General features: G+C 43.8%; 1 protein-coding gene across 1 annotated transcript in view; it reads right to left on the bottom strand.

The window, feature by feature from the left end:
- Positions 1 to 18,406, bottom strand: part of trabd2b (TraB domain containing 2B) — an 85,768-nt gene that overhangs the window by 25,068 nt on the left and 42,294 nt on the right. The window contains exons 3-4 of the mRNA XM_033621010.2: positions 15,073 to 15,219; positions 6,803 to 6,977 (exon numbers count right to left, since the gene is read on the bottom strand). Coding sequence (XP_033476901.2) covers positions 6,803 to 6,977; positions 15,073 to 15,219 — 322 coding nt within the window. The remainder of the gene's footprint in view (positions 1 to 6,802; positions 6,978 to 15,072; positions 15,220 to 18,406) is intronic.

Here is an 18,406-nt window from a genome sequence, read left to right as displayed (position 1 = left end):
TCTGTGGACCATCGATATCATAAAATCTTGGCCCAACAGTGGGCTCCAGTGAGGGAGTAATACTGCTCAGTCAGTCTCTTTTATACTGCCTGGGGTAATTCAATTATGCCTGCTGGAGCTGTTTCACGTCTGTAATTTGTATTAATAACCTGTTGGTGAAAGTGAGGAAAATAAAGAATGTCTGTTACAACATGTGTGTGCATGCAGATGTGTTCAGGAAGGAGGAAAAAGAGAAACTGCTCTAGCAAGTACAAAAGCATACATTTTGCACATAAAAGTACTTATGCTACAGGAAGGTGTAGGTGTACAGTACAGCGAGAGGAAGAGGGGGAGGCTGGGAAGTAAGGTGGTGAGCTGAGCAGAGATGGATTTCCTGCCTGAACCACTTTATACACACGTCGTATAGTTTAATTACCCTGTGAAAAAACTCCTGGACCGGACTACGACATCGGTAACTCTAGAGGGCCTTGACCTGAGAGTTGCCCCGGCTCTTTCCCGACAGTCCTGTTTTCCTTCTACGCTCTGGACATGGTTCAGACTGAAGGTGAGGGGTCCAAGGGAAAGGCAGCTAGAGGGGCCATTAAAATTTATGTGTTGTATGGCAAAAATGCAACCTGATAAACACAAAAACAGCCACTTGACACAGACGTGGATAGACATAACAGAGATCACTGCTCTGGCAGAAAAACAGCACCAAGGATCATCACAAGTCATACATTTTATAATCCAGAAGAAAAAAGCTGCGTACTATGAGCCCACTGCCCGCAGTTACACACGTCATGTTAATGTGATTTTTGAGATCTGACCATAAAGATTGGATTTTATGTGATCACATTATTGTACGCCCACATTTGGCCTGAAAATTGCTGTTCCATGTCTCCCAGGGCCGTTATTTATTTTAAAATATGTCTGGACAATCTTAACCCTCACACCTCCTACCCTCTTTATTTCTCTTCATCACTCTAAATATGCACTGTGGTTAGATTGTAATCAGACTTTCACAAAGCATGCCTGACCACTTCCAGAACTACTTCTTAAAATCAAGAAGAGCGCAGTCAGATTTCTGGGAGTCCAGGCTGTCACTTAATACCTCCTGGCATCACTGGATGATAAAATTTCATGGCTGGTTACAGCCATTGGGAAAGTGGGACCAGCAGGGACAGTTACAGGACCGTAAAGACATGAGTCAGCGTACTTAAGACAGAAATAAGAGATGAGAGAAAGGAAGCTTTGTGATTAGAGCATGTGAGAGACTTTATTAAGGCTGATTTATAAAGCCTTTTTGCATCCTGCTTTTGGTACATTTGCATCTAGAGACACGTGTGTCAGCTGATACAAGCAGTGGCGCCTTCGGAAATGTTTTATAGGAGTGGCTCGATGGGGCGACTGAAAATCTTTAGGTGGCACAGCAAAATCAAAGGCCATAACTGAATTTCAGGAATACTATCATGCTGTTGTATACTGTATATAGGCTCGTACCGTATAGCCTAATTGCCCCTTGATGCAGACTGGCCAATCATAACATGGCAATGGGCCGACTCAGATGAGGGTCCGACAACAACACAGCTGTGCTCCATTGACTCTAATGCAATCGTTTCAGATTTCCTTCATTTTCAGGCTGGTTTTGTGCATTTCCAGCTAAATGTTGTGTATGGCGCACGTTGTGTATTAATGATACTCGTTACCTGGAGAGGTTGGAAAAAGATATACATCTCCCTTTGCATTGTCTCCTGTCATGATCAGCAGTGATGTGGTGGTTCACTTTTACACTGTGATCTGTAGCCTATAGTTCGACTTTAGCTTCTAACTATCTTTGTCTTTTTAACCTGTTGTTGCTGCTGAGTCAGTTTGACATCCTGGATATATCCTTCAAACACAGACTGTAGACCCCTCTGTCTGCTTCTCGCTGGAATCTCTCTTTCATTTTTCCAAAAATATGATAATAGTTCTTCAGGGGGTGCAGTTAGATACAGCGTGGGCTCCATGCTTACTCTGACAGCTTGTCGGACCATCACAAAGGGGTGGGGCTTAGCGAAAGGTCAAGTGAAAACTATGGCAAGTTAAGGGGAGATGCATGGGTCCCCATGGAACTAATTTTCATTCAGAAATCTTGAGGTGAGAGTTCAAGGGACCCCTTTGAAAATGGCCATAACCATTGTTCCCTGTCTAAAATCTTGCCTAACGTTGGGGTGATATTTATCCCCCTTATGTACAAGCTATTTCAAAACAGTTGCTAACAATGCATGCCTGAGGTTGTCTAGTTTCACAAGATACCACATTCCTTGTGCTAGCTTAAATAATGAGTGTGTCACAGCCTCTTAAACACACTAATATCAGCCTAACATTGCCCCTTAGAGGGCTAGTTTGTCACCTGAAACACAACTCCTGTTAAATAGTAGTAGTGCAGCTCTCTTCTTTTTGTATGTGAATTTACAGGAGGATAGAGACTATTGGTAGGAGACACGATGAGTGTGGTAGACAGATGTTCAGCTGGATTCATTATAAGAGCAGGAACACAGTCGTGCTGGTACATTAAGTAAACGTTGTGGTGGAAAAGATTTACTTTTAATAACCTGTATTCCAGATCTGCAATGAATTAGTGACAAGTTTTAACTGTGTGGTCATAAAATTTGAACTTTGCATGGCATTGGCGAAAGCTTTCAAGACAGCCCAGTGAGTGGCTTACACTTTTGGAAAAGTCTTCTCTTTTCTCAGTTGTTACTTTCAATTAATTTATGTTTTTTTTCTTTAAAAAATATTTAATGACCTCTATTGCCGCAGGCTCACAGACCTCTGAAATCATCATCATTTAATCAGTATTTCTTTTTCAGTAATATTTTAATTGCAGTCTTACTAATGTTTTGAAATGCCCTTACCATATTGTAATTGATATGTCCTTTTTTTATTACCAGATTTTGATTTCTTTCTCTAATTTTGAAGTTCTCCTCGAATGAACCTAAAGGGCAGCCCCAGTATCTAGTTTCGTAATTAGCCTCTGTCGTAGTAAATCAGACACTAATTACATGCAGATTGTGAGTGCAAAATTAAACGAACGTGCAGCACGATTTTTTTTTTCCAGCTCTTTCATGTACGTAAATCTGGCCCTCATTGACTCTGCCTTCCCAAGGCCTTCACTGAGACTTCTGTGTTTTCTCCATGTGTATGTGTGGGTAAATGTGCTTGTTTGTGCACATTATAAGGCATGCACATTGCACATGTATGTGCAAAAGTACTGAATTCAATTTTGTGTGTGTGTGTGTGTGTGTGTGCGGCATGCTATAACTGTAATGGTTCTTATCACTTCACACTAGCTGTCAGTTCTCTCACACACAACGCTGCAGCCTGTAGGTGACCCCACACACATGTTCACCTCCAGTCTACCCAGGCCAGGTTGGACACATTGGAAGGCTCACACATAACTACCGTACTGATGGCGACCTGGAAAACATGAGGCTGCAGTCGAACAGATTTTAACTACGAAATGTGCCCTTTGTATGAGGCAAACGTGAAAAAAATGTCAGTTTTATGTAGATGAGTTTTAAACACCATTAAATACCTATCTACTCTCAGTTAAAATGCTCACAAGGAACTGTTGGTAGTCTGCTTAATGTAAGCTGACAACGTGTGAGACTCGCCGCACACACAGTCAGTATTTATCCACAGAAGAGTTCTTGGCTGAATACTGTCCTTTTTTCAGCACTGCCCTTCTGCACATTTAAACAGATATACATATTCACATCCAGGAACTGCCCAGTCAACAAATTATGCTTGTGAGGGAAATTTATACAGTAAGTGCCTCAGCAGTAGTATGTTCAGACTTTTAAGCAGAGGAGGAAAGAGAACCACAATATTGTACTCAAGTAAAAGTACTATTAGTTATAAGAAATATTACTCAAGTAAAAGTAAAAGTAGGCCTCCCTACTTGTGTAAGAATTCACAAAAGTAAAAAGCTTCATCACACTGTGACCTCCAGCATGCACTGGGGCAGTTTGCAGCCAAGTGTGAAGCAATCGGGATGAGAGTCAGCAACTCTAAATCTGAGGGAGTTCAAGTATCTCGGGGTCTTGTTCCCTCATGAGGGTAGAATGGAGCGTGAGATGGATCGGCAGTTTGGTGCGGCTTCTGCAGTGATGCGGGTGCTGCGCTGGACCGTCGTGGTGAAGAGGGAGCTGAGCCATCTGTGTCCCAACCCTCACCTATGGTCATGAGCTTGGTTAGTGACCGAAAGAATGAGATCACAGATACAAGCAGCTGAAATGAGTTTCCTTCATGGGGTGGCTGGGCACATCTGGAGGGAGCTCAGAGTAGAGCCACTGCTCCTTTGCATCGAAAGGGGTCAGTTGAGGTGGTTCAGGCAGCTGATGGGGATGCCTTCTGGGCGCCTCCTGTTGGAGGTGTTCTGGGCACGTCCCACTGGTAGGAGGCCCTGGAACAGACCCAGAACATGCTGGAGGGATTTCATATCTCATCTGGCCTGGGAACGCCTTGGGGTCCCCCAGGAGGAGCTGGAAGGCGTAGCAGGGCAGAAGGGTGTCTGGGGTGCTTTGCTCGACCTGCAGCCCCCACAACCTGGCCCCGGATAAGCGGATAAAAAATGGATGGATGGAAAGTAAAAAAGTAGGTCAATTAAAATGTACTCTGTGTACATGTTACTGCATTACATTTTTGAGAGGGAAGGGCAAAGGGAGGCAACATGACCCCTAATGTCTAAACAACACTAAATTCCATTTCTATATCTATCTGGTTATCTCAGTTTGATTACATTGTTGTGCATTTGTAATGTTCACTAAATACTGAGTCACGGGTGTGACTGCCATTCTCGCCACTCACTCCCCATGACCCTTGACCAGTGAACGTAAACATTTACAACAAGTATCTCTTTCAGAGTGTCAGCTGAGTGCAGTGTCACCTCGCTGTTGCCCCTCCTTTCTGCGGCCACAGAAACATCTGCAGCTTCGTCTCTGCTGAAGTTCCTGATTTATCGCCTTTCTTTTGTTCCATTCTCACACAGTTAATGATGACTTATTCATGTAGCTTTTGATTTTTACTCAGTTACAGATGCGACTTGAAATAAAGCAAAGAATAATACTTGTGATATGTGCAAGTAAAAGTACAGATTTTTAAAAATGCTCAGTGAAGAACACAAAAAATAGCATTGTTACAGTAACGTGAGTAAATGGAATTTCCACTTCTGCTTTTTAGACTTTGGAAAAAGTGCTGTTTCACTCTCTATACCCCATGAGATTCAGTCATTTAATCATGTAACCACCCCCCCCCCCCCAACCCGCCCCCCCCCTCATAATTTTAATTTACGTACTTGTTTGAACTGAGCTCTCACACAATAGTACAGCACTGCATCAAAGCTTTAACTCTGCCTAATTGGTATACAAATCATATAGATCCTGCAAATAATATAACAATAACGTAACACCTCTTTGATCTTAAGAGCAATACTCTGTATTTTCAATATGCTTTTGACTGAAGCCAAAAAAATGTCCTCACGCTTATTGCCTTAGAAAAATGTTGACATATCCTACCCATCTCTGTGCATGTATTAAACAATACATTGCTAATAACTTGTAATAGGAAACATGTCTGTTTTCTTTTTCATTTTCTTGTATCCCTCTACTCCAACTCTTCAGTGCTTGTTTTAGCCTAAGGAGTTAGACTGGGTTCGTTGACTTTCTGTGGTTCACATGAGTTTCATTGTTTCATAAACACAGTGTGGAACATGAGAGGGATGTATCATCAGCCCTTATTTCTTCATCTATACGCACTTTAGAGAACCACTTATTTAAGTCTTATTACACAAATTTATTCCTCCATCGCAGTCATAGTTCATATGCTAACTTCAGCCCATACACACACGTAGCAGCTGGATAGTGCAACAGCGGCCTTGTCCAAACAGCACAAAGAGCGCAGGGAGCGAAAAATGCACAGAGGAAGGACCGAGGCATTCAGCATTAATCATACACTGTGGCAAACACTCATGAATGCACTCACGCACACACACACGCACACCCTAAAGGCGGTACCACCCATTCTCAGATGCACAAGCGCAGACACAAAGTCATACAGTAAACAGACACCCACCCACCACCTGCTTTTGTGGGCAAACACACTTACATGTGTATACACACACACACACACACACACACACACACACACACACACACACACACACACACATCCCCCAGGACACACTACACCATTCAGGAAACATTAGCAGCATTAGCCAGGAATGCTAATTGAAACAAACAGCTCATGGTTTCTTCATTTCTGAGGTGGGAGCTGGCTGTAATTGAGACTTCTGTGTGTGTGTGTGTGTGTGTGTGTGTGTCTGTGTGTCGGTATAGACACCAACCACCGACACCCACTTTTTCATGCCAGAGATCTGGTAACCATTGTACACTATTATTGTCCTGCTTTTTCTCCGGCTTTGCTTTCAAACACGAAAGAGCGCAAATTATTCACCATAAACACACATTAGTGCTGACAGATTCAGTGTTCCAGACCAAAGCAAACCTGATCTCTCTTTCACTTCACAATTACATGCAAACACACACTCTCAGCTCCAATCACAATGTGTTTGGAGAGACCTCATTTAATGCAAAATGGAGATTCAGGTTGGAGTCACTGTCATGATGGATTCTTGTAGTGTTTGGCCTGTTGTTTAGAGAAACATCCTATAACCAGCAGGGCAAAGGTCAGCCTCTGTGGCCTATGGAAGAGCCCCAGGGCGGGAACTTTATCCTAAACCTCACCCTTAACATCCACCATTCAGTATCTGAGGTTCCCTTACCGGCACCAAAAGCAAAAAAGTAGGTCTGGTTGGGATTTCTCTGCAGCAAGGCTGACACACGGCGAGCCATTCGCTCGTTGCGTTTGTAGATGAGCTCCTGGCGGAAGTAGCTGTCGATCTGCAGGGCGGTCATGCGGTCATGAGCTGGCAGGGAGCTGTTGATGAAGTGAGGCAGCTGAAAGAAAGAGAGAGCTTGAATTCAGAAACGTTCATGATGAAATCCACAGCAGAATAAAAAGCTCATGAATCATTTGAAGCGAACATCAAACACAATAAAGAGAGAACTGGTGTTAAAGAAATTACGAGGGATAGAAAATGAGATGGAAAGAAAGAAGAGGACGGTGTTGGTGACAACCTGGGAAATGTGTGTGCCCGTGTGAGTGTGAGAACTGGCAAGCGGGAGTGTTTGTGACAGTTTGACAGAAAATGACCAATGCAGTTCTCAGGCTGGTTCCTAAATGAGACAGCATCAATGAATGGAGGACAGAGAGGGAGGAGAGGAAAGTGTCAACACATTTTTGTATATCACTGTGTACACTAATGTGTTTACGTATGTGTGTGTGTGTGTGTGTGTGTGTGAGTGAGTGAGTGGGTGCACTGTGCGAAGGCAAGTGCTTGTGTGCACGATCAAGTGTATCCACCCGTGTGAGCGTGTGAATGTGTGTTTAATTGCTGTGTGATTTATGAAGAGCCAGGCAGGCAGAGACAGACCACGCTGGCTCCGCTCCACTCTTGGCTGCATCAGTGTATTCAACAGGCTGTTAATCTGTGAGGATGAGCGGGGGTCGGCGGTGGGGTAGCGTGGGTTTGGCATCAGGGTCTAGCTGTCCAACTCGGAGACACACAGACACACCTAAACACACACAGTCTGTATTTCAGGTCTTTTACTTCCTGTCAGGGTATCACTGTACCTGTGTTTGACTTTTTTTCTGGCTCTGTCTCTTGATATATATGCAATAAAAAATAAAATATTACAGATAGGTGAAATCCCAGTACGTTCTATTTGGTCCGGTATGCTGTTCGCTGTCTTTTCTTAACTTAGGACTGTTTTTACTGTTGTGGTGCCAGAATCCTTATCGTGTGAAGGTAAATGCAATTAAATTTTTTGTAGGAAAAATGTGAAACATTAGGCCTTTTTTATTATTTGTTCTTGTTTTTTGTCACTAGTTTTACTCCCTGCAAATCAGCCCATGAGGATGCAGTCGGCTTTAATGCCTCTCATCCTCTGTTTACTCTCCTCTGATAGAGGACTGACCTCAGAGCAGTCCTCCTCCTCTGTAGGATTTCTGTTTCTGTCCTGATTTCTATCACTGTCCTTCACTGGGGTCTCTTGCACAATCATGAGTACACATGAGGCTACCCAGCCTTCAAGTCTTTTTTTCCCATGTTGGAAAGAATCAAAAGATGCAGGGACCAGAAAAAGTTTGAGGTTTTTGTGCCGCTGTGTGTTTTTGAGTCTCCATCGGGTGTTTGAGTGCACATATGCAGATGTGTTTAATCTGGAATTGTGTTTGAGTGTGACAAGAACACATGCATACATAACAGTCGCTGTCTAAAACTGAGTTACAAGTTGACACAACAGCAGAACAGCTGCGAACGGTGCATAAATCAGTGTGTGTGCGCGTGTGTGCGCGTGTGAATATGTCAATGTGTGGTGTCTGAATACTGAATACATGGGGGGATTTATTATACCACATGTGAACAAGGTGCTGCTCTCCAGCATCCATCCAAAATCTGTATCTGACACATTTTCTCTCACTCCCACGACTGCCCTCGTACAGTCTGTTTCAAATAATGGTTGAAAGGTTTTAATTCACACCTCCATCGCATATTTCTTTCTTTCATTTGTGATGTGGATTAAAGGAGAACTCCACCAATTTTACACAGCCTTGCTTTGGGGCGTGTCAGCGTGGGTTTTCTCCAGCTTCCTCCCACAGTCCAAAGACATGCACGTTAATTGGTGACACTAAATTGCCCATTGGTGTAAATGTGAGTGTGAATGGTTGTCTGTCTCTATATGTCAGCCCTGCAATAGTCTGGCGACGTGTCCAGGGTGTACCCTGCCTCTCGCCCAATGTCAGCTGGGATAGGCTCCAGCACACACGCAACTCCTAACAGGATAAGCGGTTACGGAAAATGAATGAACACATGATGTCACTTTAGTCAGCGTTAAGGCTGAAGACAACATTTTGAAGCTTACCGGACCTCTGTAGCCCACTATCTCTGCTTGAGGCTAGCAGCTCAAGACGAGGCTCTGGCATAACAACTAAAATTCTTAAATCTCAAAAACAACTCTTGGCAGTTGTGTGTAATGTAGGGACAAAGGTTTTAACCATAGACTCTATGAAAAAGTGGACGTCACCTATTGGTACAGGGACTACTGTTTTGAAGACTTGATTTTTGAGTTGTGGCCATCGCCATTTTTGTTTTGTGGAGCCAGAAGTGATCGTATTTTGAAGAGAGAATGGAACTGGAGGATACGCATCGCTACGCCTCTATCCTCTATATATATGATGACAGATCATCATTGTAGCCACTAGTCTTGTCAATCACAAGGTAACCATGTCTGAAATCATACCTTGCTTTTATTGTCTATTTTACTCTAAATGGGACAAAATTTTGAAAAAAAAACAACAACAAAAAAACCCCAGAAACATCATATTGCATATTGCAAACTCAACAGGAAGATGTTTGATGAGGTAACAAATCAAGTGAGAAGTAGGGTCATTTTTTCAGACTTCTATACAACTCAGACTTCTTTTTGCAGCCAGTGGAGTCGCCCCCTGCTGGCCAGTAGATGTGCATGTTTAGGGCACTTTTGCATCTGCTTCACTTTTAAGACTTGGAGGCTACCTCCATTTCTTTTGTACAGACTATGGTTTTGACATAGAAGAGGATTGTCCATCTTGAGTCCAACTATGTCATAAAAAAAGCAATGCTAAATCAGTGGAGTCTTCCTTTAAACACATTCACATTAAATGTGTGTGCAGTAAGTTAATGCCAGTGTGTAGGAAGGTGACATTTTGTCAGGACTATATAGGATGGCCATGTTGTCTATTTTGGCAAGCTGCCACAGAAAAAATTCTATTATATTTTTGCTTTAAATATATCACATGGAATTTATGGTCATTTGCTATTTTTTTCACAGTTTACAATTGTAAAACAATGTGTGTAGATTCCCATGTCATTTAGATTAACTGTGGCAGGCAACATAATGATGTTATCTACCACAGTTAGTTTTTACTCACATTTGGCAGGTTGGTGGTTGTTAATTTTAAGACCTGATGAAATCCAAATGGTTTGTGTGACTCACTCATCTCTTTACATATAGTTTCTCAGTAAGGAAAGAAAGCCAGAAATAAAGACATTCACACAGATATGTGTAGCCTGAAGCCTTGTATTGTCTGTCTGTGTCTTTTCAGGGTCAGTGATCCAGGTTCATCCGGATTGACAGCGTTTCATTATTCACTAGTAAGATGAAGCAGAGTTGGATGATTAAGTTAAAGAGAGAGGTGGAGAAGGCGTGCTTCATCATTGCTCTGATGAGTGAGGATAGCGTGAGGGTTTCATGATGAGAGGGAAAAAGTGTTCGGTTGGAGCGGGGTCAAGGTGGGAGTGTAGTGGTAAATGCAGATAACTTATCACAGGAAAGGCCATTAGCTGCTCTGTATCCCAACCTGAACAGGAAATGTGGAGTGACAGGGAGATATTTCCTCCCTTCCTCACTACTGGTATTCCTCTGCACTGACTCGCTCAGTCTTTCCTGCCAGCAGTTCACTCTCTTTCATTCGTCCTTTATGATTTGGCTCGGTGAAGTCCTATTTTCTCTTCTGTTCTCTTCTTTTATACTTTACTGTCTTTACCCTTCCTTTCTTGTCAAAATGTTTGCAGCAAACTAACAGTTCAGTCCTTTGAAGTTGCTTCTTTCCATTTTTCCTTTAGCCCTATTCTCACTGGACTAGTATTGCCAGGGGAACTCATGTGAATCACAAATACATCTGTGTTTTTGTGCAGCACATTTGCACAGAGTAAAGAAGTCTGCATTTTACTCACATTTACTGACATTATCCCCCAGATATGATGCACACAGTCAGCAGTAACTTCACTCTACACAAGATAGAAACACTGTACAGCACAAGTAGTGGTGATGCACAGTTTTAACCTCCTTGTTAGAGCCATTTCTAGCAAGTCCTTGTTTCCTATTATTTTTTTGAGTCACTCTAATGTGCCACCTCACCTGGCATCTCGCGGAACCTTTAATTAAAGGTGTGCTGAGGTGAGCTTGGAGCATGGAAGACGCCACAGGGTTACAGTCTTTAACAGCCATGTTTTGGTTAAGTTTTTATTGTTTGATGAAGTCGTTTCCCACCCCATTGATTTGAACTTTGTTTTTGTAAAGGCCTGTTTGTTTGGGTATTTTTGTTTTCATTTTTTTCAACACGACAGTGAAGACAATCAGTCCTTAGTGTCATCTCGCAACTCTCCATATCTCCTGCAAATCATCCATTTTCGTAACCGCTTCATCCTCTTGAGGGTCGCGTGGGGGGCTGGAGCCTATCCCAGCTAACATTGGGCAAGAGGCGGGATACACCCTGGACAGGTCGCCAGACTATCACAGGGCTGACACATAGAGACAGACAACCATTCACACTCACATTCACACCTACGGACTGTGGGAGGAAGCCGGAGTACCCAGAGAAAACCCATGCTGACACGGGGAGAACATGCAAATAACAACAGAAGGGCTCCCTCCTGGGATTGAACCAGGAGCAACAGTGCTAACCACTACACCACCATGCTATTTGCTACTCAGTTATAAACACTGAAACTGACTCACAGTATCTTGCTTGAGTGGACCAATATCTTACCCAAGGATACTTTGACATGCGAACCGGAGCTGGGGATCGAATTGCTGATCTTCCAACTAGTGGATTACCTCCTGAGCCACAGCCACCCACGCTAACGTCATAAGATCACAGACGACCCTTGCAATTACCACAAATAACCAGAGGTCCCCAGGACATGCTAGTCCCATACAAGTAGGGCTGTGTTCTTTTTAATCTAAACTTTTACCCTTTACCTTATTTCTTTTATGTCCCTGTTCTTTCTTATCCATCTCTTTCTGTTTGTCTGTCTTTGACTTTGTGTCTGTGATGGATCAGGGACCAGTTGAGTGCTGAAAAGCATTACCCTGTCCTGCACCACTCTGCTGTGCTCTGCTCTGAGTCCCGTCATCGACCTCTTTCTAATATGATGAATATTGAACTGGGAGAGAATTCGGGGTGTTGGAAGCCTCTGTATTAGGTCCTATCTATCAAAAAACACCTGCTCTTTTACAGCCTTAGAAGTTCTCACACACACACACTCTCTCACACACACAAACCTGCTATAGATCACCAGGCTACAGAGAAAGACACCACAGTCAGGCGTCTGATTGCTCTAGCATGTGCTGGGGAATGTTAATACATGTTATTATGACACGTGGAGCAAAGGCGAGCTGGTATGATTTAAAGCGCTCATGCGGGAGACGACTGTAGCCGCGACTGCAGGTGAAACTGTGGCTAACAAGCTCTTCATGGCCCTCAGAGAGACAGAGATGGATAGACACAGACAATGTGAGGGAGAGAAAGGGAGATATGTGTCTTAACAAGAGAGGCATGGTGAGTCTCTCACTTTGAGTGTCTCTGCTGGAAATGATGTGGAATCTGCAGTTGAGCGGTGAGTTGAGGTTACATGGTGTGTTAGGTTTAATGAGACTTGAGGATCAGTGAGGGAGGTTGACACAGCATAATTGACTTCTGAGGAGGGCTTTCGAGTACATCTGCATGCAAAGTGCAGATAGCTACAGCTACTGTACTGTGTGTGTGTGTGTGTGTGTGTGTGTGTGCACGCTATATATTGAATGGCCTTTTGACAGCTAGCAGAGCTGGGTGTGAAGACTGATGAGGAGGCCATCGCTGAAGGAGCAGAGGCTATGTTGGGAAACACAAAGTTAGAGGAGGTCAGATGGCATGTTTACGGCTGAGTCCAGAGCTATTAAAGTGCCAGACTATCAAGTAACTTGAGGCTGAGAGGGATTAAGATGGCAATGTGCAGTTTTGCGGAATCAATGTGCAAGCCTAAAAGTTTGAGGTGACGATAGCGTAATGGCAGAGAAGTGGGTATGAGAGGGTTGCCAACTCAAATCGAGGGTCTGACAGATTTGGGTTTTTGAATGCCGTTACAGATGTTTTTGGACCAAAGCTGCAAGTAGCTGGAATTTTGTGTGACTATTTTATTATATCAGAAACGTCACCTTCCTCTTGCCCAACAAAACAGAAAGAAAAAATTACAAAGATTGATTTTCACTCTTATATTCTTGGCAGTGAAACGGCCTCTGGTCGACTAGAACTCTGCTCTGGGTTGGCCCTGCTAAGTGAATAAAAATGGGAAAGTAGAATTTTATATGATGCTAAAGGTGCAGAGACAGTCATTGCGTCAGATTAAGTAATCACTACAAAACGAATGATCAATGAGTCATAAATTCTTGCCGTGACTTGTCCAAAAGAAATGGATGAGTACAGGTTGGACCCCGACCAATCCGTAGAACGCTCCTTGCTCCATAGAGCTGTCCAATTGGGTCACAGAGGGTGGATGCTGCATTGGTTGTCTTTAACTATGATACACTGCACAGGATAATAAGAGCAATTGTTTTTGTTCCTGACACACAAGAACAAAAAACACCTACGCATGTTTATCTTGTTCCAAGTTCCTCTTTAAATCTCCATGGACATGACAAGGTTTCAATTATAAATAGACCAACTATCCAACATTTTGACAAATGTTGATACATCCGCGTAGAGTTAAAGGGAAACTGGGAAGATGATCTTCTGTGTGAGGAGTATTGTTGCTCAGCACTTGCAAAAATTAACATGGAAATGTATGAATTATGGCGTATCTGATGGTGATTGCCCTTTGTTCCTGACTCACAACATCTGTCGTGTCAGACAATTATCAGGCTGACATGTGTAGTCTGATTCCAGCATTAACATTATAACATTATCTTAGTATGTGAGCTCTTTTTATTACAACTTAACATAATCTAAGGAAGCAGGTTGTTGAGAGCATAAAAGCAGCAAGACCGTCAACACAGATTGTTGTTGGACTATGTAAAACTTTGTAATTGGGAAAATATGGGAGATAATATTAAAAAAATGGGATTTTTTTTGGCAAAGTGAAATAATGGCATCAGATCATTTGTATTATTCTTGGCAAGTGGTTCATACTCATTTATGCTGTTTATATTGCCCTTTTTTTGTACCAGCTCTTTTGATTGACTCTTTATGTGCTCAATGCAAGCACAAATCCAGCTCTTAATGCGAAACTCAGAGCGTATGTGTTGCCTGGACGTAGTTCTCAACATGGAGGTGGATGAGCTGGTGGCTAGCAGCTTACGATTAACTCTATGAACAGTGCTGAACTATGGCAACAGTGCTGACAGAGTTAGGAGGTGATATCCAGGGAGGGAACCAGAGGGTGGGTGCTATGCTTCTGTGACAACAGCATTCCAATATCAGTAATGACCGCTGTGTAAGTGCAGTGCAAAGTGGCAGGGATGAGCTAGCCAGTGAAATACATATGTGCACAAACATACATGGACCAGCTTAGCAAAACAAAGGACAGAGAAGCTCGGATTGCGACCCGCACAGGGGGAGCGTGACTTTGTCTCTGCACAGGACGTCATTACTCCACTATATCTTTACATAGCAAATAGTGGTTTGCTGCTATGTTAATGTACTGGGCGGCACAGTGGTGCTGTGTTTAGCACAGCAAGGGGGTTCCTGGTTCGAACCCAGGGTGGAGGATTCGAATCCCAGGGTGGGGGAGCCCTTCTGTTCTCCCCGTGTAAGCTTGGGTTTTCTTTGGGTACTCTGGCTTCCTCCCAAAGTCCAAAGAAATGCAGGTTAGGTTAACTGGTGACCCTAAATTGGCTGTAGGTATGAATGTGAGTGTGAATGGTTGTCTGTCTCTATGTGTCAGCCCTGTGATAGTCTGGCGACCTGTCCAGGGTGTACCCCGCCTCTCGCCCAACGACAGCTGGGATAGGCTCCAGCCCCCTGTGACCCCAAACAGGATAAGCTGTTATGGAAAATGAATGCTATATTGATGCTCTCAACGTCATATACAGAACGTTTAATGAAGCTATGAAAGTTGAGTCTTAGCTGGATCTTTAAAGGTGAACCTTTAAAGAGATATTTCTGCAGATTATAGGTGATGTAAACTAGACCAACCTGTGAGGTGTCATGGTTGAAGATGATGGAGCTGAGGTCTCCACAGTTGTAGTGAGTAATGAGGTCCTCAGTGGTGTAGGAGCCCTGCAGGCTGCCTGCTCGGACGCCCTCGTGCTGCAGCAGCGTCTGGTTCAAAGCAAACAGCACCTGCAGAGAGGGAGAGAGAGACGGAAAGACAGGAAGGGAGCTGTTACTTTCTGCATCCACAAAGTCAGTCTTCTCCGCTCTGCGCTCGAGAGGAATTTGCCATGAAGGGGGAGAAATTGTGCAAGCGTGGCCAGTGTTCCTCTTTTAAAATATAATGTGACCTTAATATACAATGAAGCCGTTATTCCTGAGTGTCGGCGAAATATAAGTTGTTTTGCAGCGTTTTCATTTCTTTCAGGATATTTTCATACACTTTCCATACAGGCTGACTACAGGTAAAAGCAGACCACAAGAGACATGGCAAAAATCCACTGACTTTCTTCTGAGGGAAGGAGAAAACAGAGGGAGAAAGGGAGGGGTGAGGAGAGAGAGAAGCCCTTTAAAAATAACCCTTCTTTCTCTTTCACCAGGCCAGGGTGCCGTAAATTTACAGCAGCCATTAAAATCAAAAGTAAACCCTCTTTAGAGAGAATTTATAGCGTGCAGCCGCCAGCCAGCCCAACAACTCCACAGCTGTCCTAGACACCAGGGGTTAACCTAGCTGCTCCCGCCCTCTACAATCCCACGCCACCTCTGACTGGCCTGGCAAGCGGGGCCAAGTTGTCAATCACTGTTATGCACCCTATAAGGAACCAGAGGTGTGTTAAAGATTTCTTTTCTTTTTCTGTACAGCAGATTTCACACAGTGCCACATATACACCTAGTAAGACATTTTCAGTCGACTTGATTAGAGCAACTGACTCAGCTCATCATATCTTCAAACACCACCAGACTGATCCAGGTCTATGATCCTAATTACCCCGAAACCTGAATAGAGCTTCGGAAAATACTACAGGGAGAACGTCAGCATCCCGGCCCAGATGATTTGTGGAGCAGCTTAGGGCCGATACAGCTGCACAACTGATTGAGCCCGATGTCAAAAGTCTGGGTCGTAATTCACGCAATTAAGTTATGCTTTTGCAATCATAAATGCCCATATCGTGCATATTGAATGTTTCAACTCCAGGTAACCCTTACGCCAGGATAATCACAACCAAGCACTAAGCTCAACCTTGTGACTCCCTCTCTCTGTCTCTCTGAGGTCATTGTGTTTGCAAACCAGTCTTGTGGGCTCATTCTTGCTTTAGTGCACTTTTTTCCATAATGCAAAGAGACAACTGATGAGCTAACGGCACATATAACTCTCTCATTGTCCCCCCTTCTTTTCTTTACTTCTCTCTTTCTCCACTTTCACTTCAGAGGAGTGCCCATCCTCTTCTCATCTCTCTGCCAGTGCCAGATCCCGAGCCCTTCCTCCCACTCTACAGCCAAAGAACTCCAAGAGTCTGATCTTATTTATTCTTTTTGACATGTTTCATCGAGCGTATTTTCTGCTATGCTCAGCGCCGTGTTGTCACCCCGCCAGAGGTGCCTAATCCAGGAATGGGTCTTGATCAAACCTGTACCCATTTCAGACCTGGAAAAAAAAGGACTTTCATGCTTTTCTCAGCTCATATCTCGGTACCAGATTTCCCAAAACCCAGAAGCCCCCCTGCTGTTTGAGTTATGACACTATACCTCATTTCACTTTCTATTTCCATCTCACGTAAGATTATTTTATAGCTCTAAACTTAAGGTCATGCTGAGGTGTGATGCCAGGCCCAGGGAGGCCTCGAGTTCTGCCTGGTGGCTAACTAGCGGTAGCTAATTCTGCTTCTGCAGATGCTGAGTCTGTGCCAATATGTTGCCACTGCCCCAAGTCCTTGACCCACAGGGCTCTCTGCCACGTCTCGAGGGTTTTTCCAAGAGAAACACCAGAGCAGGCCCTGGGTACAGTCAGGGGCTGGAGCTGGCAGAGCAAACACACCTGCCAGGCAGTTTGTAATGCTGCCAGCTCCGGTAGTTTCCCTTAGCACGGCAAACTGCACCAGACACGACAGACAGGAGGGAGAATGCAATGAAGGATGAACGGTAAGAGAAAAGGGGTGTGTGTGTGTGTGTGTGTGTGTGTGTGTGTGGTTGGTTGTGTTGTTAAGGGAGTTGTTATTTCAATATTGTCCGTCTCCCGGGGAAAGAACATCTCTGCAGCTGTAACCATGGCGCCTGAGTTTGTGCTGGGCTGAATGAAAGAGCACGTCAATCACTGCGGGAGAGGCTGAAGGGGAGAGAGGAAAAATGCAAACATTCCCTGTGTATGTGTGTGCTCGCATGTATAACGTGTGAATATGTGTGTGTGCACGCACGCATGTGTTGGCTGACAGAGTGGGTGTTCTCATGCTGAAGTGGCCCACTCACTCTGACAGACTGGCGCTTTTACAGCCAGGCCTTTTCAAAGTAACTAACATTGACTCTGCTCACCACATAGTTTACTACTGCAGGTCTCTCTTCTTTTTCTTTTTTTTTCTTCTCCTCATCTCATCTAATACATGCGTGAGAAACTCCCATTGTAATTAAATGAAACCTTTATAAGAACAAAGCTGGAAGGAGCAGAGCACATGGATGGACTTGGAACCTGCGATCTGAGCGCAGCACTCCAAAAATTCATTAGCGAGCGTTGGAAACAAATCAGAAAAAAGGGGTAGGGCAGGAGTGGGAGCAGCTTAAAAAAAAAAAAAAAAAGAAAGAAAGAAATCAGAGGGATCTTTTATGTTTCAGAAAATGTCATTTATCAACATGTGTGTGCATTGCAGCAATTGACCTTGAAGTGCGTTAAATCCTGGCTGTTTGCTAGCAATAGTGTTAGCTTGTTTGAAGGTTTTACGGGTCTGAAGCATGAGTAGGTGCCGATGACAAGGAGCTGGAACTGAGGGAGCTCACTCTTGTCGACTACATCACTCCCCTTTTATACCTCCTTAAATCTGAATCGGAGAATGTGAGTGATGGATAGTGCTAAAGGGCTTCGGGCTGCGATACAACAGAAGGAAGTGTCAAACCATGGAGGCCAAACGCTGAACTCTGGCAAAGAGGAGAAAATATAATACCCAGGATTGTTTTTTACTTTGCGGCTGTAGGAGTTAGTAAAAGCAAATGAAAAGCACACATTAACGACAGCAGTAAATACACAGATAAATCACAGTATGGTTCCTGTCAGCTTAAATCTTACTCCCTCCCTCATGTCCACCTTCCCCTAGCCACCCTTTTAATTTCTCTATCCATTACTCACTTCATCTTTTTAAGATGTGGCAAAACAATGAGACACTATTCGGTC

Source organism: Epinephelus lanceolatus, chromosome 6 (genome assembly GCF_041903045.1).
Source record: "Epinephelus lanceolatus isolate andai-2023 chromosome 6, ASM4190304v1, whole genome shotgun sequence".
Lineage (NCBI taxonomy): Eukaryota > Metazoa > Chordata > Actinopteri > Perciformes > Serranidae > Epinephelus > Epinephelus lanceolatus.
Note: the sequence above shows the minus strand (reverse complement) of the source record. Positions and strands in the feature narration are given on the sequence as shown.